Source organism: Camelus dromedarius, chromosome 28 (genome assembly GCF_036321535.1).
Source record: "Camelus dromedarius isolate mCamDro1 chromosome 28, mCamDro1.pat, whole genome shotgun sequence".
NCBI lineage: Eukaryota > Metazoa > Chordata > Mammalia > Artiodactyla > Camelidae > Camelus > Camelus dromedarius.
This window is the reverse complement of record NC_087463.1, coordinates 13,724,042-13,751,408: the sequence shown is the minus strand read 5'-3', so window position 1 is coordinate 13,751,408 and position 27,367 is coordinate 13,724,042. Positions and strand designations below refer to the sequence as shown.

The 27,367-nt window shown below is 34.8% G+C and overlaps 1 protein-coding gene across 2 annotated transcripts; it reads left to right on the top strand.

Moving 5' to 3' along the window:
• The first annotated feature begins 54 nt into the window (after nt 1-54).
• Nucleotides 55-26,571, top strand: TXNL1 (thioredoxin like 1). Of its 2 annotated transcripts, XM_010997204.3 has the most exons (9): nt 183-433; nt 7,323-7,419; nt 9,408-9,581; nt 14,266-14,388; nt 15,921-15,990; nt 17,863-18,035; nt 20,067-20,171; nt 24,878-24,920; nt 26,337-26,571. In XM_010997204.3, the coding sequence occupies exons 1-8, from the start codon at nt 336-338 to the stop codon at nt 24,914-24,916; spliced, it is 879 nt and encodes a 292-aa protein (XP_010995506.1). In that variant the 5' UTR covers nt 183-335; the 3' UTR covers nt 24,917-24,920; nt 26,337-26,571. The 2 variants fall into 2 exon arrangements, with proteins under 2 accessions (XP_010995507.1, XP_010995506.1); XM_010997205.3 differs by lacking the exon at nt 24,878-24,920 and having other exon boundaries at nt 55-433.
• The last annotated feature ends 796 nt before the right edge of the window (nt 26,572-27,367 follow it).

Genomic DNA, 27,367 nt, shown 5'->3' with positions numbered 1-27,367 from the left:
GTCGCGCTTTAGGATTGGGCGGTGAGAGCCAAAACGCACGGCGCGGAAATGACGCCAAAGTGCGCAAGCGCTGTCGGCCCTGCGGCGCGGTGGCTGCTGGGCTCCGCACGCCTTCCCTTCCCTCGCCTCTCCCCTCCCCCCTCCCATCCCCGCCCCCTCGGCCGCTCCGCTCCCTGGCGTGACTCGGCACTGAGAGCCCCGGGAGAAGACGCCGCGGTCACCACCTCCCCTGTCCAGGCCTAGGCCTTCCTGAGCCTCTCCTATTCCTCTCCCGGGTCTTCTTCTTTAGTTTTGAAGCCGGTGGCATCGCGGCCGCCTTCCAGGGCTCTCTGAGAATGGTGGGTGTGAAGCCGGTCGGGAGTGACCCGGATTTCCAGCCGGAGCTGAGCGGCGCGGGCTCCAGACTCGCCGTGGTCAAGTTCACCATGCGAGGGTGAGGCCGGGCCCCAGCCCAGTGGGCCCCGCGTGTCTGTGCTTTCCTCTCTCTCTTTCTCTGCGCCTCCTTCCTTGCGGTCTCCTGCTCCGGAACGTCCGGCGCCGGCCGCAGCCCCAGGCCGCTGCCCTGTTAGGCCTCAGGTCCTGGGTGTGACCTCCCGTCTGTGCACCGGGAGTCTTTGGCGGACTCAGAGGCCAGGCCGGCTGCCTCCCCAGCCCAGGGGATCCCCGCCCGCTTCTTTTGAGTCTTCGGATGAGCTCTGCTCTTGGGGTGGCCTGGCTCTATTCCTTCTAATCTGTGGGAGTCTCAGCCGCTTCTGCTTGCACCTCTCCACTTCTTTCCCAGGAGCTAGCTGTCACTTGCATCTTAGAAACTGTAAAAATTTTAATTTACCGAACGCTTTGATTCTCCTTAACACCTGCATTGCTGGAAAACCTTTGGAAGATTCAGATGGGGCTACCCAACTAATCCTCGTAGTGCTTGGACATAAAGCTCAGCTAATGCATTTTAAATTAAGTTAATGTTTGGTCAGGATGCTTTTTAATTCCCCTAACATTTTTGTTACCTCTTTGGTTAGTAACTTTGTAACTTAGGCTATCTTATGTATGCAGTTGCATGTGGTTATGAAAAGTTAAGTAGGTATTTATACAGTACAGGTAGGCAGATGTCCACATCTGGGTTTAACCAAATAGACTCCGTTTTTGACTTGATTTAAGAGGACAGGGAACTTGAAAGATGTTATCTGGCTTTGGTAAGTCTCAGCATAATTTATAGGTCGCAGAACTAGTGGCTCTTCCATGTTGAGTGTGCACTGTTCTCTGTGAGAGTGACTTGTTGGAACGAGACTTTCAGAACCAAGACTTAAGGGAGTTTGTGTATTTACTGAAGTCTCCATTTGATTTACCTGGACCCCCCCCCCCCCCGGTGTTATTTACACTTACACAAACTTGGAGAAATCTACTACAGATATCACTATGTAACACCTTTAATTGTACAAGTAATTATATAAACATAAGGCAGTGTTTTGAGTCTCGGAACAAAAAGTAATTCAAACCTATTGAACATGATTCAATAAATGTTGAATATCTAAATGGTGACATTAAGATTAGATAGTTTTAGGGGATGGAGGGATGCAGATAGAGATGAAAACAAGTTGGGACTTTGTTGTCAATCTCTATCATACAGAATTGGAAAGGAGCAGAACATTAAAGTTTGTTTTCCCAGTTTTGTTAATTTTACAATGTCTGTTTTCTTAATATGAGGGAATGCCTATACATTTGTTAAGTTCTAGGCCAGTGTTGGAAAAGGGAAGGGATGATTTTCACAACGAATTGCATTTTTAGTTCACTTTCTTAATTCTAGTCAGTGGGAGCCTTTATACTTTTGTCCCTCAATGATACACATTCTTTTTCCCATAACATAGCAGGGGGAGAGATGACAGTAATAAGCAACTTATTTGAAGTGAGAAAAGTTACTTTCATCCCATTTTAGGCCAAAAACATAGTTTTCTCAAGCCCCTATTTCATTTCCGTACTATCCCTACTTTAAGCCTTATTTCTTATTCTCATCTTTTGTGCTTTATTCATCCTATTAATTTTACTGAAACACTGTACAAATTGTCACTCTTCTGTTAAGAATCTTCAGTTAGCTCTCCAGTATTATTTTTCAGTTGTTTTTTTTAATTGTAGTAAAATTTGCCATTTTTAAATGTACAATTTGGTGGCATTAAGCACATTCACAGTGTTGTACCATCATCATCCCTATCTGTTTCCTAGATTTTTTCATTATCCCAGACACAAATTATGTGTCCATTGAACAGTAACTCTGATAGCTCCTCCCCCCGCCCCCTCCTCTGGTAGCCTCTCATCTACTGTCTGTCTCTGAATTTGCCTGTTCTTGATAACTCATTTAAGTGGAATCATATAATATTTGTCCCTTTGTTTATGGCTTATTTTACTTAGCATAATGTTTTCAAGGTTCATCCATGTTATAGCAAGTGTCAGATTTTCTTTCCTTTTTAGAGCTGAGTAATATTCTGTTGTATATGTATACCACATATTGTTTATTCATCTGTTGATGAACATTTGAGTTGTTTCCATCTTTTGGCTATTGTAAATAGTGCTGCCACCAAACTATTTTCCATGGTGGCTGCACAATTTTGCATTTCCACCAGCAATGCATGAGAACTCCAATTTCTTCATAAACCAACATTTAGAAAATATTTGAATAGCCATCTTGGATGGGTGTGAAATGGTATCTGGTGGTTTTAGTTTGCATTTCCTTGATGACTAATAATGTTGAGTGTCTTTTCAGGTGTTTATAGGCCATTTGTTTGTCTTTGTATAAATGTCTGTTCAAGTCCTTTGCCCATTTTGAATTGGATTGTTTGGGGTTTTTTTGTGGCGTTATAGTTCTTTATATATTTTGGGTCTTAATCCTTTCTCACATATATCATTTGCAAATATTTTCTCCCATTTGTTGTGTTTTCAGTTTCTTAATAGTGTTCTTTGATACACAAAAGTTTAAAAATCTTGCTGAAGTCTAATTTATCTTTTTTGTTGTTGTCGCTTGTCCTTTTGGTGTCATACCCCCAAAATCATTGCCAAATCCAATACCATGGCGATTCCTCCCTATGTTTTCATTAAAGAATTTTATAGTTTTAGGTCTTAAGTTTAGGTCTTTGATCTATTTTGAGTTAATTTTTGTATATTATGTAAAGTAAGGGTCCAACTTCATTTTTTTGCATGTGGACATCGAGTTTTCCTAGCACCATTTGTTAAAAAAAATTGTCTTTAACCCAGTAACTGACACCCTTTGCCAGTATTTTTTTAAGCAGTTAAGATAGTCATTATTTACTTTTTATTTAGTCTGTGTAAGGGACTTATTTAAGCACTTACTGACTCCTGCAGTCCTCAAAATAGTCTTTTGAAATTCTGTTCATTTTACAGATGAAGAAGTTGAGCCACAGAGAGGTTAAATGACTTGTTCAAGGTCCCATTGCTGAATGCTCCATTTGGATTGTAAAGTGCTGTCCTTGTTCTTCCCAGCCTGAGCAAAAGGGACATGCAGGATCACCTCTGTTGCACAGAGCCTGACATTTCTTTTTCAGTAAATATTGCCTTGAAAAAGCTCTGCTTGCAAACTGATCTTCTGATGGAGGACAGTTCAGTTCACTCTCTGGTATTCTTTTCCCTACCTGTAAAATGAGGATAATAACATGTAACCTAACCATACTATTTAGAGAATGAAGTTATGTATGTGAGTTATATACTGTGGTAACTGGTATCTCCAAACTGTTACTTCTTAAGTTTACCCAGATACATTTAAGTGGTCATAAGCAGTGCTAGTTTTGTTATCACTGCTGAGTAAACTCCAACTTTAAAAGAATATACATTTTCTTTCCTATAAAACTCAACATGAATGATTTTTACCTTGAATTCATGAGTGTACTACTTTTGTAGATAGGTTTACCACATATTCAGTTTTCCTAAAGCAGGCCTTACTTTGTAGTTGGTTAGTTGTTATTGTTACCATCCAAGGAGAATGTCAGTGTATTTTAGGATGGTGAGATCTATGGGTTATGGTAGTTTGTGCCAATAATGCATTATATGTAGAGGATTAATTATATATTTTTTTTAAATTGCGGTGGGCTGAAGATACTTTACTATATTACAGACTTGCAGGCACAACAGTCCATAGGGACCAGGCATATATAAGACAGAGTGAAACAGGGGCCTGTAAGACAGCTGGGGCATGATGAGGCCCACAAGAACATATAGAGACTTTTTTTACACAAACCTTTTATTGAAGTATAGCAGGCGTACAAAAATGTACACCAACCTTTTAAGTGTATGGTTTGATAAATTTCCAGTGGTTACACCTGTTCAGCTAGCATGTAGGTCAAGAATGCCAGCGTCGCACAATCCCTGCCCCACCCCCACCTCCTGCAGGCCCCATCTCATCACTCTTGAATTCTAACACTGCAGGTTAGTTTTGTCTGGGTTTGAACTTTATAAAAATGGTATCATACAGTATGTAATCTGTCTGGATTCCTTTCAAGAGTATATAAATAGTTTTAATCTTGGCAGTTAATTTAGAAATAACAAGCAAAAAAAAAAACACTGTGTAGGCCACTATTTTGAGGTTTTTGGAATAGCAGTTAAAAGTTGGGTTTTGTGATCAAATTTTAGCACTGTACTTCATTGTTCTTGTCTTTAAAATGAGGAATTGTAAAACAAATGGCTGTAAGGGTTTTGTAAATTGCACACCATATAGCAAATGGTTAATGAACACTAGCTATTTTGTGTTATTAATAGGGCCAATTATGATTATGTCTATTAGTAAATACAGTACATCTAGAAATAACCTATTTTAAAATTATGCCTGCAGAATAATAAACTTTTAAAATATGTCTTTAGAAAGCATGTACATTTTCCATACCTGTTTACCAGCTGGATGTGTTTACATATATTATTGCTCAAGGTGGAGCACTGACTGCTTTAGCAAATAGAGAAGGATAGAAAGTTCTTGAAATAGAATCTTTATATTATGACTGTAAACACAGATCTTACTTATTAAGAAGAACCTAACGTGGTGCTTTCAAAGAAAGTAAATCTTAGATTGGCTTTAGAGGTTAACTCTTCTGGTCGTGTCCCTGCCATTAACTAGAGCGTCTGATTTTGGTCAAGTCATTTAAGCTTGTCTGGTCTTCACTTCTCACTTATCGAATAATTGTGTTAGGTTAGGTCAATTTTAAAATTTCAGTTTTGTGGGTGTGGTTCCTTATGTATTGCAGGAAGCTAGAGGGTTGTCTGCTGAGTTCTTGTTTTCTCAAAAAAGAGCAACTCAGAATCCTTACATATCGAATCTAACAGATAAGCTTTCCATCAGAAGGAGGTTCAGAGGTCAGAAAATAACTTTTTATCTTCCTTTTTTGAACCTCTTGACTAGATGGTCTCTGGTCTGTTACAAGCTCAAAGGTCCCGAGACTGTCTAAGGTCTGTGAAACAAGGGCTACACGAGAGAAAAAAGTACAGCCCTGAGCTTAGGCATACTTGGGGCATAATGTTTCAGAGATCAGAAAGGGTCCTTGAAGGATCTAGTTCCTTGTCATTTATAGAGAAATCAGGTGATTTATTCATGAGCTTAGCTAGTAATCGAACTTTGTTTACTTTAAATGCTAATAGTAAGCAAGGAAAACGTCTTACTTAAAATAACCAATCAGTTCACTTGAATGATCATAGTGAAAAGTTGCTGCTGTAGAGTTATGCTTCTGTGTTCTATAACTTTTTTATTTTTGACTGAAGTTCCACTTATGATGGCTAACTAAAATCAAACAAAGGATCTAGATGAGGTTAAAATTTGTAAGGGAACACTTATTCGCAAGGTAGCCATTATTTTAGTATAGTCTGTTCAACTTCAGGAAGTGTTTCTTTAACACCAGTTAGCTCATACATGACCGATGAATGGAGTGATGATGTCAGCGTGATGTGGAAGTTGTACCAGTTCATATTCTATTTTTCTTAGGTAGTGGAGAGCAGGAGTAGAACCTTTAGCAGGATAAAAGCCCTTAGCCACAGAGGCGGGCTCCCTTTCAGGTTTATTTTAAGAAAGTTAAAGTTAATAAAATTAAACCTGAGTGCCTGCACCCAGCTCTTGTTCTCCAGCCGGGGTCATTCTCATGTTGCACTTCCTCCCATCCCCACCTAAGTGGCAGCCCCGCTGACTCAGAGCTTCGCTTCCCTTTGGATCCTCACAGCACCTGTAAGCGGTGCTGCTTCCACTAGATCTTTTTTTGTTCACTTAAAACACCCTCTGTAGTAGCCTCCAGGTCTGAGCCACCTGCCTGTCTGTCCAGGTATTTCCTGAGTACTAGTTACTGTTTTTCTTAGGAATATTTTTACAAAGTTGCAGGGGTTTAAATGGTTTGCCTTTATCTTATTTTTTCCATAAGCCTTCTTATTTTTGAGTGCATGCTTTTGCAGAAAGGTTTTTCAGGAATGAGAAAACCTGATATTGTGTGTATACCGAGTATATTTTGTGGTATAGCATGGTATCTGTGCTTCATTTGTGACTACTGTCTAAGTGCTGTTAACATTAAATTCTCCATCCTCAGTCTGTTTAATATTTTAAAATGAAAATACCTGTTCATCATATAAAAGCAAAGGATACAGAAGTATAGTTTTGAAAGTCTCCCCTAAACTCTCTTCTTTTTCCAGTCCCACTTTGTAGAAGTAATTGTTTATTGTGTGACCCACCTAACTTTTTAATATGTGTTTATATGCATATATACCATATAAATGCATATGTAAGTACATATTTTTAATGTCATAGAGGACATTTTATCATGAGACTTAGTTTTCTTTTAAACAGTACAAATTATCCTTATCCCTGATGTGAATGTGTCATAACTTTTTTAATTAAAATATAGTTGATGTATAATATAAAAGTTACAGGTGTACAATACAGTGATTCACAATTTTTAAAGCTTATGCTCCATTTATAGTTAGTATAAAATATTGGCTGCATTCACTGTGTTGTACGATATATCCTTGTGCTTATTCTGTCGAATAATATTTCATTGTATAGGTATACTACATTTTTGTTTATCCATTAATCTCTTTTTTAATTCTTATTTTTTATTGAGGTGTAGTCAGTTTACAATGTTAATTTCAGGTGTACAGTAAAGCAATTCAGTTATACGTACACATACATATCTATTTTTTTTCAGATTCTTTTCCATTACAGCTCATTACAAGAAACCGAATGTAGTTCTCTGTGCTATATAAGTAGGTCTTTGTTTTATGACTTAATTGACAAGATCTTTAGAGTATAAATTAATACAGTCCTTGGTGTTGTCTTACCAAGCATCTTACCTTTCTCTCAGGTGTGGTCCATGCTTAAGGATTGCCCCAGCCTTCAGTTCTATGAGTAATAAGTATCCACAAGCAGTTTTCTTGGAAGTGGATGTACATCAGTGTCAGGTAAGGCAAAAGAGTCCTTTTTAAATAAATTTTATTTACAAATTGGTTTTGAGATTCAACATTAATATCATTTTTTATTTATCTCTTTATGCACTAAGTACTTTTTTGACAATAGGATAATGTTGACATAGTTACGACAAGTTATCACAATTATAACTACATTAGTTAAGAAGGGTAGTCCATTTCTGATTGCTTCTGGGTTTATTTATATTAACACTCTTCTGATATGGAATTAATACAATGTTGTAATAACAGTATTATATTTATATATATATATATATATATATATATATATATATATATATATATATATATATATATAATATGTATACATAAAAATAACCTAATAGGTTACATGGCAGTTCTGTGTTTTACATTTCTTTGTTTACTTTTTTGCAAATCTAGAATTGTATCTTCTACTGCTGACACATTGGTTGATTAGAAAGCCATGAAAGAGAATTGGTTCTAGTTTGATTTGAGTAGATCAGTTGTAATGTGAGCTCCCTAGCTCCAAAGCTGCCTACTCAACAGAATCTTTAAAATGCTGATTCCTGTTGACTGAGCCACAGTGTTGTAGGCAGCTCGCCCTGGTTACATAGTTGGAGTGGCTGTGTGACAGCTCTACATTTGGGATATGTAGAAGTTTGGAGGAGTTGTTAAGGAAAAAAAAATTTTAAAGGCTCCTTCCAACACTAAAAATGTGGTCTTTTGACTGAGGAACCGCTCTGTAGTTTTTTTCTTCCCCCATCAATGAGGTTTTTTGTCTTTGATACATTTCTGAGTGTGAAAAAAAAAAATCTTGGAATGTTATATAATTTGTAGATAAGTAGTTTGGGGATTTAGTGTAAACCGTGCGCTACACAATTACTGTTCAGTGCTTACGTCGCTGCAGCACTGGCCTTGTTTCAAGTGCTCTCTGTCTCTAATCTGAAAGTGCTGTCTTCTGGAGCTGTTGTCCTGTATGGCAGCCACATGTGGTTGGTTACGGAGCACTTGGAATGTGGCAGGTCCAAACTGAGATGTGCTGTGAGTGTAAAATACGTAGGATTTTCAAGACTTAGTGTGAAAGAAAAAATGTGAACTATGTTAACTCTTTATATTGACTATATGCTGAAAATGCATATTTGGGTTTTCTAAAATATACTATTAAAATGGATTTCACTTGTTTCTTTTTACTTTTTTGTTGCAATACTAAAAAATTTAAAGTTACATATAGAGCTCATATTTGTGTCTTGTATTATATTTCTTTTGGGCAGCACTATTCTAAAAGGTCAATTTTTAAAAATTATTCTAATTTATGAGGCTTAGAGAAGACGTCTCTGTGAACTTTATGCCTTTAAAAAACAATGTACCTTTTCCTAGTGTTTGAATGTGCAAGGTTACATATTTGCTTTACTACTTTCTTTATACTTCTCATGAAGAATTTAAACCATGAATCAGTGGTTAATTAACTAATTTTCATTCAGTAGCTAATCTTACTGTGGATTTGGAGCAGAATTTAAAAAGATAGCTATTGCAGTGTTTTTTAGATGGGAGACCGGAAGTCATGTCTTTAAGAGTAGAACTAGATGAGGATTGCAATGCAAAGGACGTTACCCTGTTTTCATGGATGGATGGGCTACTGTGTTTTCAGATGTGTACTTTTTCCTCGTAGCAGTGGTTTGTGCTGTCATATCTCAATACCCTACTTGGTTTCTGCATTTGAGAAACAGTCTATACTTTCTGTATTGGAAGTTGATTATTCTACTGGATGAAGTGTTTATAACATAAAAAGGCAGAGCTGTTCTTCATTGTGGACATAAGGGTAACATAGTTGTGCCCGTTAGGAATAGGTCTGCTTTTTCTTAAGTAATAATTAAGAATAAGTTATTTTACATGTTTTTAGCTCTTGCTTGTGATATTTAACTTCCATAAAGATGTAGAATGAATATTCAGAGTGGTTTAAGATTAGTTTTAATTCATAATGCTATCTAACTTGACAATTCTAGGGAACAGCTGCCACCAACAATATATCAGCAACACCTACATTTCTGTTTTTTCGAAACAAAGTGAGAATTGATCAATATCAAGGAGCAGATGCTGTGGGATTAGAAGAAAAAATCAAGCAGCACTTAGAAAACGACCCTGGAAGCAACGAGGACACAGATATTCCAAAAGGCTATGTATGTACACTTAAAAGCCAAGTCATGATATATCTTGTATTTGTCATTATTTGATAGAAGTGAAACTGACTGTTTTTATGTTTTGTCTTTTGCTGATTAAGAATACTTTCAATAAGAACTTTAAAACTGTATTAGCTGACTGTTGGGCTTTGTCTGTGCCTTAAGCCCCCATCATAAACTATTTTTCCTAAGTGTCTTCTAATTTTCACTACCACTTGTTTTTAATCTACTTTCTGAACTATTTTAATAACCATTTTAAAACATTTGTTTTATACTTTTTTTCCCTCAAAAGTGAAGAAATGTGCTTTGGAAAAATATTTTCCTTTTTGGCAATTGTGTAAAATGACGTGTGAATTTTAATATATGACCATTATATTCAGAACTCTCTTTTCCGCCAGTTCCTATAGTTTTCTCTTTTTTTAGGCAATCCCCTCTTTTCTGGCACTCTATTAAAAATAAAAACCTTGTTACTGATTTTGGTTTAGGACCAAATGTAATTTTAGTATTGGATATGTTTTTCAGAGTTTTAAGAGTGAGTTATTCTAAATACTAATTTGAAGCCTGGAGAACTTCAAAGTTTTTAAAAACTACATAATATGAATAGTTTAATTCATATCTCTATTATTTGAGAGCTCTTAGGAAGGAAGTAAATTCAGAAGGAGCACTTCATGGTAGCTGACTATTATGCAAATTGGTAAATCCTGCATACCAGAAGATATATGTTATGTATATTTCTTAATTTTTCTTATTATAAAGTTATTGTGTTAGCAGTTTAAAAATGAACTTTAAAAAAGTTAAAACTAATATATGAAAGTATGTGTACCAAGTTCATTAAAACAGATTTGTCATGGGGCCGTGAGTCCTTTCTGTAAGGCCTTTAAATTTGTGTTGAAAGAGGAGAATCTGTAGTCAGGTGAATGTGAGAGATTCTTTTTGTGTGTATGGGTGGAGGAGTTGTGTCTTTAAAAAGTGTCTTTAACGTGTGGTAGCAGCATTCATTAAGTTAAGGACTTTCAATGAATATTTTTTAAAAATAGAACTGTTGTATGTTAATTTGTAAATCTCAGAAAGTACGAACATGTTGTGTAAGTCAGGGTTGTGACATCTTTTGGAATATTTTGGAAATCATTTGACGTGTAAACTGTTGTGTTTACATCTTTGTATTTTTTTTCCTTTAATACTAAGGGTTTTTGCATGAAAAGTTTTATAAGAGTGCAGCAGTCCTGCTGCTTAGCTACAGGGACACATCAGCTAAGTGTGATGTTAGTGTTTTGGCTTCAGGTAGAAAATAAGCAGGGAAAATTGAAGTTTTTAAGAAATAAAACAAATTTAGTTTTCATCTAGATATTATGAATACAATGTGAAAAACTTAAAAACGTTTTCGTTTTTTTCCATCAGGTATCAGTCAAGACATGAAAAGTTTTGAACTATAGGTCTTATAGGGTAATTAAGTATTTAAACCTGGTAGTGTGTTCCTGAGAACGTCATTGTCCTCACAACACAAACAGAAACTGAATACAGAATAGATAAAGCAAGGTCCTACTGTAGAGCACAGGGAACTGCATTCAGTAACTTGTAATAACCTATAGTAAAAAATATGATAAAGTATATGTGTATATATATATATATATATATACAAAACTTGTAATCACCTATAATGAAGAAGAATATGAAAAAGTATACATCTATAAGTGAATCACTGTGCTGTACACCAGAAACTAATACAACATTGTAAGTCAACTATACTTAAATAAAAAAGTTAAAAAAAAAAAGAAGAAGAAGAAAACTTAGTTAACTAGTCATGTAATTTGGCTATGTGGGGAGTCTTTTCAGGCATAACCCCAAGGCAGAAACCATTAAAAAATTTAGATATGTAACTTTATAAATGTGAAATTATGCATAAAATTATAAATAAAATGAAAAGTAAATGGGAAAACTGAGAAAAACATTTGTAACATGTAAGACAAACATTAGTATCTTCAATATGTAAAGAATCATTACAAGTCTAAGAAAAAATAAACACTAGAAACAAAGGGGCACAGGCCATAAAGAGGCAATTCACAGAAATGCCCAATGCAAATATGAAAACATTGAATCTTGCTTGTAATCAAAGAAATGAATATTTAAATGTAACATCTGAGGACTAGGATGTTTCCTTCTTTATAAATATTTGTATTCCTTAATAATTTTTTAAAGACATTTATTTAAATAAAATTTTTTAAAAAACTGAATGAAAACCTGTGTCTTAAAGTGGATTTAAATATAAGCATTGCAAAAATGTACCAACAATTTTCAAATAAAATTTTGGGTTTCTTAGAATAAAGACTTTCTGTCATTAGGTGTTAACCCTGAAAGGCTATACAGTTACTGATTTTACATATCATCAAGTTTTGAAACTCCTGATTTGACTGAGGCCAGAGTTAATGAGATACATGTGTCTCTTTTAGGAGTGTTTGAGATACTGCAAAAGATGAAGAATATGATACTCAAAAGGTTAAAAATCGTGGTAGATTCTTGCTCAGAAGTAAGGCAGTGTTTTTGTAAACATCATAGCTTTGTTTTTAATATGCTTATTGAAGTTGGGGTAATTTAAACACTTTATTTTTTTTCTCTCCCGTAATTGCTAAGAATCCCTAGTGTGGCTTCAAGCAGTACAAGGGGGGCTATCAGTAACAAGTCTTCCTCTCCAGGAGTTCGCGTGTGGCGACTCTGGAATCGAACTTGCATCTGTGTGTGTTGTAAACCTTGAGGCTTGTGTATGTATTTCAGTATTCCAGCCTCTGAATACACATGGTCTACACATTTGCCATCATTTATCAAAATAAGAGCAAACGTTAAATGACCCTAAATTATGTAATAGGTAGAACAGATCTTTCTTTAACCAAAAACTTGAAGCATGGAAAGTTTTTTTCTAATTTCCTGTGTCTCGTGTTGGATTTCCTCTAAAAAAAAAGCTGAAACCCGTTAAAAACAAAAACAGGTGAACATGCAACTGATAATTTATAATACTTGGTTAATTTTAAGAACAGTTCTTGTTCAGTAGATGAAATGTATACTCTTCTAGAAAAACACAGTGTATCAAAATCTACTCCACTAGAAGTAGAACTCCTAATTAGACCAGTCACCATAGAGGAAGTAGAGAAAATAGTGCAAGAGCTCTTCTGTGAAGCCCAAGATGACTTCACAGGGAAATTCTACCAAGTCTTTAAAGATCAGTAGTCTAGTGTTACTGCAACTACTTAAGACCATGTAAAAAGAAAATTTCCAAGTTAATTTTTGAAGTATGACATTGATCCCAGAATCTGACAAAGTTTGTACCAAAAAAGAAAGCTACTGATCAGTTTCAACTAAGAATATTGGTGTATAAAACTTAAATAAAAGTAAACAAAATCCAGCAATCTAGAAGAGAAAAATCATGATCTCTTAATATGCAGAAAAGGCACTTTGGTAGAATTCAATACGCCTTTATTCCTAAAGCATTCAATAAAATATTAATGGGAAGGCACTAGAGGCATTCCCACTAACATCAGAAACAAGACAGGGTGCCCACTGTCACTGCAACTCTTTGGCATTATGTTGAAAGAACCAGCCAACACGTATACAGGAGAAAGGAAGATTTTAAGTGACTCTGCAGGGAAGTAGCAAAGTCCAGATATAAGAAATCCACAGGCTAAATGACTATAGATTAAAAGAGATTTAAGAGACACATTAACTAAGTACAGTGTTTGTACTTTGCTTGGGTTCTTTTTCTGCATTTAACTAAATTCAGCTATAAAACATTTATGAAACAGTTGAAGAAATTTGAACATTGATATTTGATGATATTAAAGTACTGTTCATTGTTTTAGTTGTGATAATGAGGATTTTTTTTAAGAGTTTTTATCTCTTAGAAATGCTCATGCACACTCGAATGTTCATGAATGAAATGAAAAAATGTCTAAAATTTACTTTAAAATAGGGAAAGGTTGGGACTGGTTGCAGGATAAAGATTAAATAAGAGTGGCTATGAGTTGATGATGATGATGATTATAGCTGGGAGCTGGGCACCTGAGGGTCAGTGTATTACATGTCTATATATGTATGTTTGAAATTTTCCATAATAAAATTTTAAGTCTCTTTGCTGTTTACCTTTAAACCTATATGTACCTTAAACCTATATGAAGAGTTTAGATTTAAAAGTGCATGATCACTAGAAGAGGGAGGTAGGCTTTCTTTGGATATTTTATAGATAATTTTCATATTTCTCAATGTAAAACACTGTTACGAAGAAAAATATGTCAACATTTTATAATCTATGAGTTAAAAAGACTTGATTTGGGATACCTATTGAGTGGATGAAGCCTAGATTTGGCTTTAATTATTAGTAGTAGATGTTAGAAATTCAGATGAAGGGTTAATATAAAAGTTTTGAAACTATTTTAAAGGACAGAATTTTTCTTTAAAATTGCCTAATCAAGAGAATTATATACAAGGATACATCGTACAACATTGGGAATAGAGCCAATATTTTATAATAATTATAAATAGAATATAATCTTTAAAAGCTGTTGTACACCTGAAGCACATAATATTGTATATCAGCTATATAACTCAGTAAGAAAAAAATCACATATTTACGCTTCTTTTTAAGATTTTTATACCAAATCCAGATACTTTGCCTAAAGTCTTGATTTACTTTTTTCAGATGGATTTAATGCCTTTTATTAACAAAGCTGGCTGTGAGTGTCTGAATGAAAGTGATGAGCATGGATTTGACAACTGTTTACGGAAAGACATGACCTTCTTGGAATCTGATTGTGATGAACAGGTAATTGAGTGCTTAAGGCTTGTAGGAATTAGCAGTATTTATGCCCACTCTTGTTTCTTTATCGTGTTTCCATCTCATGGTTTTCTGTCTCTCCTTCCCAGATGATCACTTCTTTCCTTTTTATAACTTGACCCCTGTCCTTTGACCCTGCAGACCCACCTCCTTTCTCAGTTCTTTTGTGAGATATACTGAGGAGAATCACAGAACTCTTGCATTGGCCCCAAGGCTGAGTTCAGCCTTCACTATTCTTAAGTCCTTGTGTTCATTCTGACCCACCTTCCATGCTTTCTACCTACCCGAAGAGTTTATCCCTGAGAAACAGGGCCTGGTTAGATGAGCACTCCCGTATGTCTAGTCCCCACCCCCAGCTGTAAATCCGTATTGTACTTCCCTGCACTTCCTGTATCGTTGTCACAGAGGAAGTGTCATGCAGTACTGCTTTGGTCAAGCCATCTTTATCTTCATCTTGACTGTTGTTTTTCTTAATTTAATTTCTTTTCCACTGACACTTCTTCGTCCCCATTCCAGTTCATCTTCTACATGTTCACAAAAGCTATTTTTCTAAAATACAAATCTGATCATGCTTCTTTTTTTTAAAGGGGTTAAGTGATTCTTCACTGGCTTCAGGAAGAGGAGATCATATTCTTGCTGACTTTGTTTTTCTAGCTTCCAACTCTCATATCCTCTTCACCAGGTTCAAGTCCCTAAATGTGTCATGCTCATATTTTTTGACACACGATTATAGGTTAAGTATACAAAGAACTTACATAACCAAAGGAAGTAGTCTAAGTATTTTCTTAGGCAAACAGGCCACAGGGATTTTGAAATCATAAATCTAAATCTCATCTTTCTTTGTTCCAACCAGTGCGACCCTACTATATAGCTTTGAGAATATCGTTCACATTGTGCTCCTTGTAAATGGTGCTTTGAGTATAATGTGGTGATGTTTATCAGAAGGACTAGCTATAGCTTCCCTAAAATCTTCCTGCCCGTGGCCTTCCAAATTCAGTCAGTCAGGCAAGTTTAGGATGGAGGTTTGGAGGTTACCCCTGGAGCTGTGAGTCCTCTTCTCGAGTTTTGGATCAAATAGAGTCCATGTGAGGGCTCTGCTCTCCATATAACCTGTGCATTGTCTCCAAGTTGTCAGGTGACGTGGGTACATGCTTCACAAATAAACTGGTTTAGAAAACATTGAGCTTAATGTGCTAAAATATATAGAGTTTTGTTTGATTTTTTGGAAAGCAGATTGCTTGCCATTTAGTAGGTCACACACCTTTAGGTTCTTGCATACAATTTTAGTTAATTTATTCTATTAAATTTTGTTGTCATTCCCTTATACACATAACAGATGATTGTATTTCTCAAATGTCAATCTATTCAAGTTACTTTCAACTTGCTAATTTTCTATGTTACATTGGTTTTGTTAGATACATTAAATTTTTTCTGCTTCTTAATTACTCTAATTCAGCTTAGCTGTTGTGTTATTCAAGGTGTTCAATGGCCCTTTTAAAATGAAACTATTTTCTTCACAGCTGCTTATTACTGTGGCATTCAATCAGCCTGTTAAGCTTTATTCAATGAAATTTCAAGGGCCAGATAATGGTGAGTAATGGACAGCTTTTCTTTAACTTTCTGTTCTATAGACCTATTAGTACACATTTAAAACTTTTATTTTATCTAATTCTGTTTTTAATTGAGATATAGTTGATGAACAATATTATATAGGTTTCAGTGTACAACATAGTGATTCACAATTTTTAAAGGTTATATTCCATTTATAGTTATTATGAAATATTGGCTATATTCTCTATGTTGTACAATATATACTTGTAGTTTGTTTATTTTATATGTAATAGTTTGTACCTCATAGTCCCCTACCTCTATCTTCCCTCTCCCTCCTCCACTCTCCCTGCTGGTAACCACTTGTTTGTTCTCTTTGTCTGTGAGTCTCTTTCTTTTTTTGTTATATTTACTAGTTTATTTTATTTATTTTTTAATTCTGCATATAAGTGATATCATATAGTATTTGTCTTTCTCTGACTTATTTTACTTAGCATAATATCCTTTAAGTCCATCCATGTTGTTGTAAATGGCAAAATTTCATTCTTTTTTATAACTTGAGTAGTATTCCATTGGATATATTTACCACATCTTATTTATCCATTCATTTGTTGATGGACACTTAGGTTAAAACTTTTTGTTAAATAGAGGGAGATATTTCTTGTTTTGGGAAAGAGTGAAAATTGTTCTTGGAACAAAGAAAGGATATAAAATGGGCAAATAATGTGAGATTATTGGATCGAAAGTAAAAAAAAGAAGAAGAAAAAGAAACTTTTACCTTATTTCTAAGGGTTTTTATTTTAGAATTTAAGTTCCCTGGTAATGTGAACACGAGGGAACCTTTTCTTCCAACTCAAAATTAAAGATCTGCAGCAGCCATTTTTCAGGACCAGAACTGGGAGAGATGTATTTCAGACTCCTCTTGTTACAGGTGATAGAACTGGGGCTTTAGAGCTTCCTGTGAGTGCTCTATTCATATGTTCATCTTCTGTGTACAAATTGTGATGCTGTAAACAGGGCTGTACAGACTTGGCATTTCTCTTTTTATTAAATAAAGAATTTTCCTTATGTACCCCCCCATCCCCAACTCCCTTCTTCTTCTACATCTGTTGTGGGGGTTTTGCTAGTGTAGTTACCCTATTTATCAGATAGCATTCCCTTCTCGTTTATTATTCTAAATTTTTGTGTATTAATGACTTTTCACTAATACAATTATTTCTTTATTGTGAAAATACGAAGTATTTATAAAAGCAAGTGCTGTAGAAATGAGTGTTTAAGCAATGTGAAAAGCTTGAGATTCTTTAATCAGTGACAAAATATGGGTCTGAAGTTAAAGAGACTAAGACATTCTGTAAGTGTGATCTTACCACTGATCACACCCTAATCCCTACACTGAAATTCAGCAGTTTGTATGTTTAATTTCCTTCTGGCTAAATGTCGTCACTGATGATGCTTTTCTCCTAAATAACAAAATGTGCCAATTGATGACAACTGCAAGACCCAGCTCAAATGTTATTTCTCTTGAAACTTTTCGTTAGCCTGCATATGCTGGCAAACTTCATTGCCACCTTCCCTATACCTCCTCACTGGTAGTTACACACTTACCATAGTGTGTCTTTTATAGTTGAGGGCAAGAACTCTGTGTAAGTGTATGCGTGAACATATGTATGTATGTGTTTTACTCTAGTATTCAAAGTACTTAGTATAGTGGTAGCAGGCCAAGAATTTACTGGTTAATGTCTATTGAAAGGGGAAAAAAGTATGGCTATGAAAATACTCAGACTTACAGTTTCTAAAGATAGAGGTAGATATGTGCATGTGTGTGTCTGTCTGTATAGTGTGAATATCATGAAAGAGGGAACCAACTGTTGTATATTTGGTTTTAGCATTTTATTTTATTCTACCATTTTATAGGTCAGGGTCCTAAATACGTAAAAATTTTTATCAATCTACCCCGATCTATGGATTTTGAAGAAGCAGAAAGAAGTGAACCAACTCAAGCTCTGGAGCTAACAGAGGATGATATTAAAGAAGACGGCATTGTCCCACTTCGTTATGTTAAGTTTCAGAATGTTAACAGTGTAACTGTAAGTACTGTTTCATTCAGATATATTTAGCGGGTTGTGAGTGACAATTCATGCTGTCTTAAATATCCTTGCTGATTCTAAGTGACCCTTTAAAGTAGTTGATTGATTGGTTTGAAATGAGTAAGAACATCTAATAAACTAATTAAATTTTCTTTTTAATTCATCTGTGTGCCCCAAAGGGAAAGGACAGGTTTTTGTTTTTTTTTTTAATTTGTGGACTTGTCAGTCCATTTATATATATTTGATAACTTTTGTTAAAAGTTTATTCTAGAACATTTATACTTAAACTGAAGGTATTTGTGCTTCCTTCATACCTGATGGTAAGTGATGATATGTTTGTAAAATCCAGTTTACTTTTCTAGAATATAGAGTTTTTAATAGTATCCATGATCTCAGTAAAAAGGACTTTTTAAAAAGGTAATTTTATGTTATCTTAATTTACATTAAGAAATCAGTTCCTTTTTAGAAGTTATTAATTGTTTTTGTGAATTTTAGTATTGAAACCCAGCACATGCTTCTAAGCCAACCCTCCACCCTAGCCCATTCCTTCAGAAGAGGCGGTAGGAGGGTTAAAACAGAATAATAGAATACCTAGGGAAAAAGTAGGAACCAGCAGAGTCACTTGAGAATAAGTCATGCCAAACTAATGTGGTTTCTTTGTGTTAGTGGATTCTGGTTTTTGTGGATTAGAAGAATGTTATGACGTGTTCATTTTATGAAGTTTTCAGTGGACTTTCACAGAATATACTTAGTAGTAAGATGAAGGGTTATATTAAGTTTTCAGTGTTTGAAATATTCCACCCAGACGAAATTAAAGAAAATGGTTATATTAGACTGGGACACTGGTTATGAAATATTTTCCTGAGTTTTGTCATATTTGTAACATTTAATTAGTAACACCCGTGACTTTATTTAGTGATGGGAGGAAGGCTTTTGTTTATTGGGAAAAGCCCTTTCAACCCAGAGATCCTAAAATGATCTCCTCTGTCTTTGAGAATCACTGAACATAGTTATCTTGTGATAGGCTCAAGTCTTTATGGACTGTGTACTATCTCAGTCAAAATTTTAGTCAGCGACTTAAATGAAGACACAGAAAGCATCCCTGTCACTTTTTGGTGATAAAATTGAAGTCAAAACAACAGTTTTGATCAGAACATCTAATCAAAGTAAGTAGATGAATTTTAAAACCAGTAAATAGAAACTATTGTGCTTAGGTTCAAAAAGCATTGCAAATAAATAAATAGTTTAATAGTCTACTTATTATAGACTTGGAGTTTTTAATTGATAAACTCAGTTTGAGATGAATCTGTGGTTGCCTGTAAAACCAACAAAAACTGACTGCTGAGTGCCGTCTGAGAATGAAAAAAGTATGTTGCCCAAATCAACAGAGGCAATATTCTTAAGTAATATCTAGAGTATTATGTTTTTTAAAATGGAACAAATAGAAAAAATCCAATGTATTGAAAGAGGATCTTTGAGTAAAGCATTTGTCTCCTAACATGCTGAGGGTTTAAACAGAAAGTATAAAGAGGCAAGCTTAAAAAATAGGCAAGGCACAGTATAGTTTTAGGAGCTTATTTCCAGTACTGTTTTTTTCTTTTAATATTCTTGTATCAGAATGAAGGAGTATCAGAAAAAAATATAACTGCAGAAATTTTCCTCAGTGAAAAGCCATAATTTTAGAAAAACTTTAGTAGCACTCTGCCCATTGTAGTCATGAATTCCATAATCTTTCGGCATTCTCTGTAAATAATTTAATTATTACCTTTCCACACCACCACACTAAATCATCAAGAACTTGTGTATGTGAGTGTCTTGCCGTGACATCCCTGGAGAAGGTGGGAAGAGCAATTAATAAGGGCTCTGGGAGTACTAGTCTAAATGTAATGTGGATTAGTCTTTACAAAGAACAGCAGGTATTTTTATGAATAACCTAGGGAAATTGATTAAAGCACACTTAATAAGAAAAGGAGTTTAATCATTAATGTAGAAATTCTTTTTTTTTTTCTTTTGGGGGGTGTGTGTGTATAGATATTTGTTCAGTCCAATCAAGGTGAAGAAGAAACAACAAGAATTTCGTATTTTACTTTTATTGGGACTCCAGTCCAGGCAACAAATATGAATGACTTCAAACGAGTAAGTTTGTTTAAATGATGTCTAGGAGAAGTAAAAATAATTATTGTAAAGAAATAATTTTTAAAAGATCAAAATGATAACCATGTCATGAAATTTTATAAGGTTAAACAAAAGAGTAGGTTCTTCTAATCAGAGTGTTAGGTATCTTACTGAAAGGACTCTCTAATGAAAAAATAAGTCTTACTGATAACAGTATCTGTTAACGAATGGCATCCAAATAAAAAATAATTGATTATAGAAAGTGGTTAGGAATAATGGAAAAAGAAGTAAGTTAAATCATTAATAGTAAATATTGTAAAACTTTGCTTATATTAAGATTTTGATTACATGATTTCTGATGAAAACATATTTAAAATGACTTAAACAATTTTATTTTATTTATTTATTTTCTAATGGAGATACTGGAAATTGAACCTAGAATCTTGTGCATGCTAAGCCTGCACTCTACCACTGAGCTATATACCCCACCCCCTAAAATGATTTAAATAATTTTAATCAAAAAGAATGGACTCAGTTTTACTGCACTGAGATGTTTTATGTCTTTGTGCTGAAAGAACACATTTCAGCAAATAACTGTTCAGTGAACAGGCTTTTTTTTTTTATTGTTTTGTTTTTGAGGACTCAGTCCTAAGGTTTACAAAAGTATTTATAGTTTTCATGGGACCTTTAGGAATGAGAACATTTTTTCGTTCTTGGAACTACTTCTAATTGGTAACAGTTCCTTAGGATGAGTCTTAAAATACACAACCACAGATCGTAGAAGTGCCACCAAGAACTTTATCAGTATAGAACCCAGTTGCTGTATACAGATGAAATGTGCAGCAGCATAGAAGATGGAGGTATCAGCGTGTTTCTGATGGCATTGGGCAGGCAGTCTAGAACTTGAAGAGATTATAAGAGAGGAAGAGTCTTCCTAGGGCTGCTAGTCCCTAGGGAATTGGCACCTAGCTTAACAACTTGGACCCCTGTTTGGGGAATTGGAGCTGTGGAACATCCTGAAAACTTACTCTTTTTGATGATACTGCAGATCTACTTTTAATTCAATTATAGACAAATGCATAAAATTTTATAACAGTGGATGAGCATAATTGTATGCTGTTTTTACAAAATTGATAACCTGGACAATAGATACTTTTAAGTGGTCGTTTTCCAACTACTATCTTCCTGTCTCACAATGTAATTAACTTTTGGGAGCCGTAGGAAGGGTTATGTACTTAGATCTGTCGTGTCAAATGTTTGACGTATGCATAATGACAGGTCAGAAGAAGCAGAGATAAAACATCTACATTTTTATGATATGAAGTATGCTGTACTGGGAAAATGTGTGAGCAACAAAAACGTTTTGGCTGCCTGCTTTCCTACTTTGCTTGTTTAAATTAAATGCCATTGGATTTGGCTTTAACTGTGCCTTGCAGAGTTTGTTTTAGCTTAATTCTTTCCTAAGAACTGTTACTCTAAATCCTGTTCTTCCCTCGTGTTACTAATTCGGCTCTAGTTTCCTGCTTCTCACCCCGGCTTATGCTACTTGATTTCCATTTTTTTCTTTCTACTCAGTCTTGTCCATCTTCTTACCAGCCTGCCATTCAGTTATAGTTTTTCTACTGTGCATTAATAATTGTTCATCAAAGGATGTCTTCACCTTTTTGTTTTTAACATCCTCCTTCACATCACTTCCAGCCTAGTTTCTCTCTTTTTTGATGACCAAACTACCTTTTTGGATTGTCTTTAGGGTAGCAGAGGTATTTTTCATTTCTTGCTTGAGAGTATTTGTGTGTGGTTTATAATGCTGTGTGTTTGACTGAGTACTTTTTTACCTTGTTGAAAACTCCGTAGAACAATAGATCTCAAAACTTTTTGGTCCCAGGACCCCTTTACACTATTAAAGAAGATTGAGGACCAATATTTATCTGTTTACCATTTAAGAAGTTAAAACTGAGAAATTTAAAAAATACTGATTTATTTACAAATAACAAAATTGTTATGTGTTAACACAAGTAATATTTTAAAATTAAAATATGTACTTTCTGAAACAAAGACCAGTTTTGTAAGAGGAACGTTGTTTTACACTTGGACAAATTTGTTTACTATCTAGTGTAACAGAATCCTCTCATTCTCATACCTGCTTCTACTTTCAGTCAGTTTTGCTGTCATAGGTCTTGTAGCCTCTGGAAAAGTCCATCGTATATTTGTGAGACAATTAGAGTTCAGGAGACAAATAGCAATTTAGTATTATTATGAAACTAGTTTTGACCTTGAAGACTTCCTGAACGGGTCTCAGGGGCCCCCAGCCTGGACCACACTGAGAACTGCTGTGAAAATACTTTAATAACGTAGTGGAGTCCCTTCATTGTGTTCCGGACTTCTTAATCCCTTGCTGTTAATGTTTGATAAGTTTTAATTGGTTGAATGGTTTCCTTATGTATGTTAATATTACATTTCCTTTCAGTAGTTTCTGAATGAGGTTTTCTCTGCTTGTGTCATTCATTGTGCTGTAGGGTTATTCCTCAAAAGTAAGCTAATTTAGTATTTTTCATATGGTGCTAATAAGTCAACAGCTTCAACGTAGGAACATTGCAATTGAAAAACTAGTTTATATGTAACTGAAGTTGGCCTTGTGTAGAGTCATTTATTAAAAATTATCAGTGAGTTTGGTTTCTGGTGAAGGGAAGAATGGATACATGGTATGGTGCTTGAGGTCCCGGTGGTACTCTGCTGAGTAGAGTCGTCATCGCTGTCAACAGCAAGTTTATATCCTGAAAGGATAATGCACAAACGTTTGGAAAGTTAATCAAAATTAATCAAAGCTTAGTTCAGGGCTTTCTTCTTCCACAAAATATTCTCATACTTTCCCAGCCCAGTGATATTTCCTTCTTCCCAAGAATGGCTGGGGAAACATGAGAGTATTTTGTGGAGGAAAGGGCCTTGAACTAAACTGCAGGAGTAGAAGCGGATACAGGAAAAGACAGCAGCAGGCACTCTGGGTAGAATGGAAAATAGGGACCTTGGGCACCACGTCTGGCATGGCACTTCTTTCCTGTCCTTATTTGGTCAGTCTGAATTTTAAAGGGATTGCACATAGTGATCAGAATTTAAAATTTCAAAATTTAGCATGCCTTTTATCAGCACAGAGAAGAAAGTTTTGATACCTCTTTGTTAGTGAAGAGAGCTGTATAAACTGATTTTAATGAATGATTAAATGAAATTACATAGTCATTTTCAGTTTACGTTTTTATGTCATATTAGTTGTTTCTAGATAATTTTAGTTTTCAGAATATCACTGATCTTCTCCTTATGTCACTAAGATGACAGAAGCTAAGGTGATGCTGATGAATCCTGGATGTGGATAAAAATCTTAGACCATCTTGCGTGCTCTTACAACTTTAAAAGGTTATACTTTCAGACTTGGGAGACAAGAACATACCTTCTCCGTGTCTGTTTTTGGCTCGTAAGAGGCATTGTGCATAGATTGTAATATATATTTCGGCTATCTGTTGTTGTAAATGTGTTCTGTGTGTTGCAGCATGAAAAAAGCTTGCCATTTTAATTGGAAGTAGATGTTTTCTTTGCTAAAATATGCTCTTTACATGGATTGCTTTATTTTAATACAAAAGAAATAAGGGTGTACAAAAAGAAGCAAAAATGAAGGGGCTTCTGCTCCTTAGGGAATGAGGTGCATGTGAAAAGCAGAGCAGATTTTCTATCACTGTAATAAAAATAGACTTTTCTAAACTGGCCATTCACCATATCAGCTATTTTTGTAACATTTTTGTCTGTTTATTTTTCAGCTTTTTTAATCCAACTCAAATGAACTAAAAACAGAAGATTTTAAAAAATGAAGTAATATAAAGATTGACCTTATCTCACTCTACTCCCCTCCTTGCTTCTCTGCTCATCTAGCACCTGTCTGCTCTCACCCTTCCCATGTTCTCGCCATTGCTGGGGCAAGATTTCTACAGCTTCTGTCATCGGATCAGCCTTCTTGTCACATAGATTTCCTCAACCATCTCTTTCTTCAGATCTCATTCCAGTCATGTTTCCTTTTTGGCCTTTTGTTTTGGTTTTTATTTTGGGCTTGCAACTAGGTGCTTTAATTTCACTACCATACTACATTGCTCACCCAACTTTTTGTTATTTTTTTACTTTCTCCTGTCTCATATTTAATTTTTGTACTACATTTTGAGAAATAATATTACAGTAAAACTTACATTGTTGTAAATGTTTTTAGATTTAACTAGTTGTTGGATAATGTTTTAATATGACCTGAAGTTTAAATTTTATTTTTTAGGAACTATAGACTCATTTTGGAAATTAAATCTGAGCAGTTTCATCAAGTTCTTTTATAGTAGTACTAGGGTAATACATTGATTAGGCTGAAGTTGAGAGATGTGGGTTTTCTTTTCTCATTGGAACTGTCGCCCAAAACTCTTTTTTGCTGATTAACTGTGGGTGTGTCCTCTGCTTTGCCAACCCAAGTGAGTTCAAGGCCAGCTCAAAGACTTACGGACTGAATTTTAGGCTGGGTTCAGATATTAACGTGGAAGATCAATGGACTCTTTACTGAATAAATATTTTTAACACCTAATCTTGATGTACCAAAATTTTTATTTGTCTAAGGTGTACTATAAAGACTTAAAAGTGAATAAAAGATCTTTAGTTTTAGGGTGAGAAACTCTGTATAGGAATGCTGAATTTCTTCTTTTTTGCAGAGAATACACATTGGCAAGTTGAGAGTTATCAGCCTGTGAAACAGTATGCGGATTCGTATCTTCTGCTGTATCACATCTGCTAAAATTTTAATTTTTAATATTAGTCGTTTTTGTTTTCTTTTGCTTAATCTAATAGCTCTTGTTTTGTGTGTCCCACATGGTACAATGATCAATAATGCTTTCAGTTTTTATCTGCTTCAATTCAGTTGCTGTACAAATAGTGCCACCTCCGCTTCTTTCCTAGGAAGGCTTCCCCCCGGCTCTTAAAACTTCAGTTTCTTACTCTCATCCACAGACTCTTTTATGAGACTGTTTTTCGTATCTTTGTGGCTTTTTGGACTTTCTAAAACATGGTTTCCTTGGATCAGAGAGAAGTTATTTTAAAATAATAAAAGTGATTTTCCTCAAGATGGGGAAAACAACATTTCTAGCATCATGTGATTAGGAATTCAGTGGAAAGAGGTTTTTATAATCTTTTCTCAGGAATGACATTGACCCGAGCCACGTTCTGTTTTAGACCAGACGTGTACTGAAGACGTCATGAGTTTTGCTTGATTCAGATGTTACCATTTAGACCAGAATCAATTTAAAATATGAAAATTACAGTTTAAAACATACATAGAAATTTTGTTATATACAAATACATATTCAGTAGCTTGCAAGTAGATTTCCTTAGAGGCATTTCTGCCATGAGAATACATTATCTGATGATAAACGTTAGGTTTGAAGTAAATTATTTGATTACAACATAATTTTAGAACCTTCCTACAGACAATTTGTGTTCTAGAACTATTGGTAGAAACCAAGTTTATTCTTTACATTTTTATGCTGCCACACTTATAGCAACTAGAGCATTTTTTAAACCCTCCAGTAGAGAATTTTTCTAATCAGTGACAGAAACAGGATTTATTCTTTGTATTTTTAATAGTACATTGTAGCAACCAGGGTTTTTTAAAAATAGAAACTAGTCAAAATTAGTCATTTTTAATCTGTTTTCATTGCATGTCTACTTATTGAAAAAAAAAGTCTAGAAACCTGTCATCTTGGGCATGAAGACCTAAGTTTAGTGTACTCTTAATTCTAGATTATTTTGTGATCGACATTTGATATCTAATTGCCTAAAAATAGCGTGCCAAATATGTTTCACTCATATAGCATCATCTTTTTATTAACTTCTCTAAACTGTCAACCTTGTTTTGAAAAATTGCATTAGTTTTTCTTAAAACAGTGTGGGAAGCCAAAAATAGCCTGCATGTGTTTAATTTTTAATTTCTAGAGGCTGTGAGGGTAGGGAGGGTAACAGTTTTCTTCAAAATGAAGATACACTGCATGCCAAAAGAATGCAACAATAAAAATTAATACCAGGTTTTAAAGATGACTACGATTAATATTACTCTGAAAATAACTCATTTCTTAAATCAGTAAGAGGTGCATATAAAGTTATTTTTGTTCTTCCTAGGTAGTTGGCAAAAAAGGAGAAAGCCACTAAGGTACAGAAGACACTGGAAGACCATATTGCATTCAGATCTACAGCTCCTGGATAACTGCTTGATTCTCGCCAGAGACTTTCAACATTTCATTCATTGCCATTACCAATAAATCATTGCTTTTGTTCAGATGGTATCACTAGTGTTTCTATTGTAATCTTGATACATGCAAATGTAAATAAAAGTAACTACTTTGCCAAGCTTAAATTTTGTCCGTTCTAAGTAAGTATTTTCTCTTTCCATTTATTTGAAAATTGGCCACCTTTTGATTTTAGCAGAGTCTTAAGTGTCTGGTAGCATATTGATCAAAAGCCAGTTTCTCTCTTTCAAGGAGCAAAACTGTTTTAGGGAATGAAGGAGTGCATGTGCACTCACATGCACACACAGAGCAGGTGATTTTGATGAGTGGACTTGAAACAGCTAACCACGTTCAAGTGAGTACTAACTCGTTTGTTAAACAGCGTTTGGGTATCTGGGCTAAAGAAATTACTAAAATTATAAATTACCAGAAATAAATTTAATGAGATTTAACAGTTTTCACCTAAAACTGTTAGTTAACAGGACCAGAGATTTTAAACCCTTCTGGATAAACTTTTAAAATTTGAGTCAGCCACTTTCGTTACTAATAGATACGTCGAAATTTGACAGGAGGGAAAAATACAGTACTGTGAATTCATGAAGCAACAGGAATTAATATCTTTTAATCAAGTATTTATTATTTTAACAACCAAAGGATAACAATGTTAATATACAGAGAACATGATTTAAGGTTGAAAATGAATTGGCCAAATGTATGTTTTTAAAAGGTCTTTCACAAAAGGCTAGTGAAACAAAGCAACTTGTTCCTTATTACATTTTAAAATCTTAGAACTATAGAAAGTATTGGTAAATTTTTTTTTTTTTTAGTATTGGTAAATTTGATTTTTTAATGTTTTCTGTTTTTGCAATTTAAATTAAATTTAAAAATTTTTCAGCATTTTAAAAGCTCAGTGTTTGAAAGGAG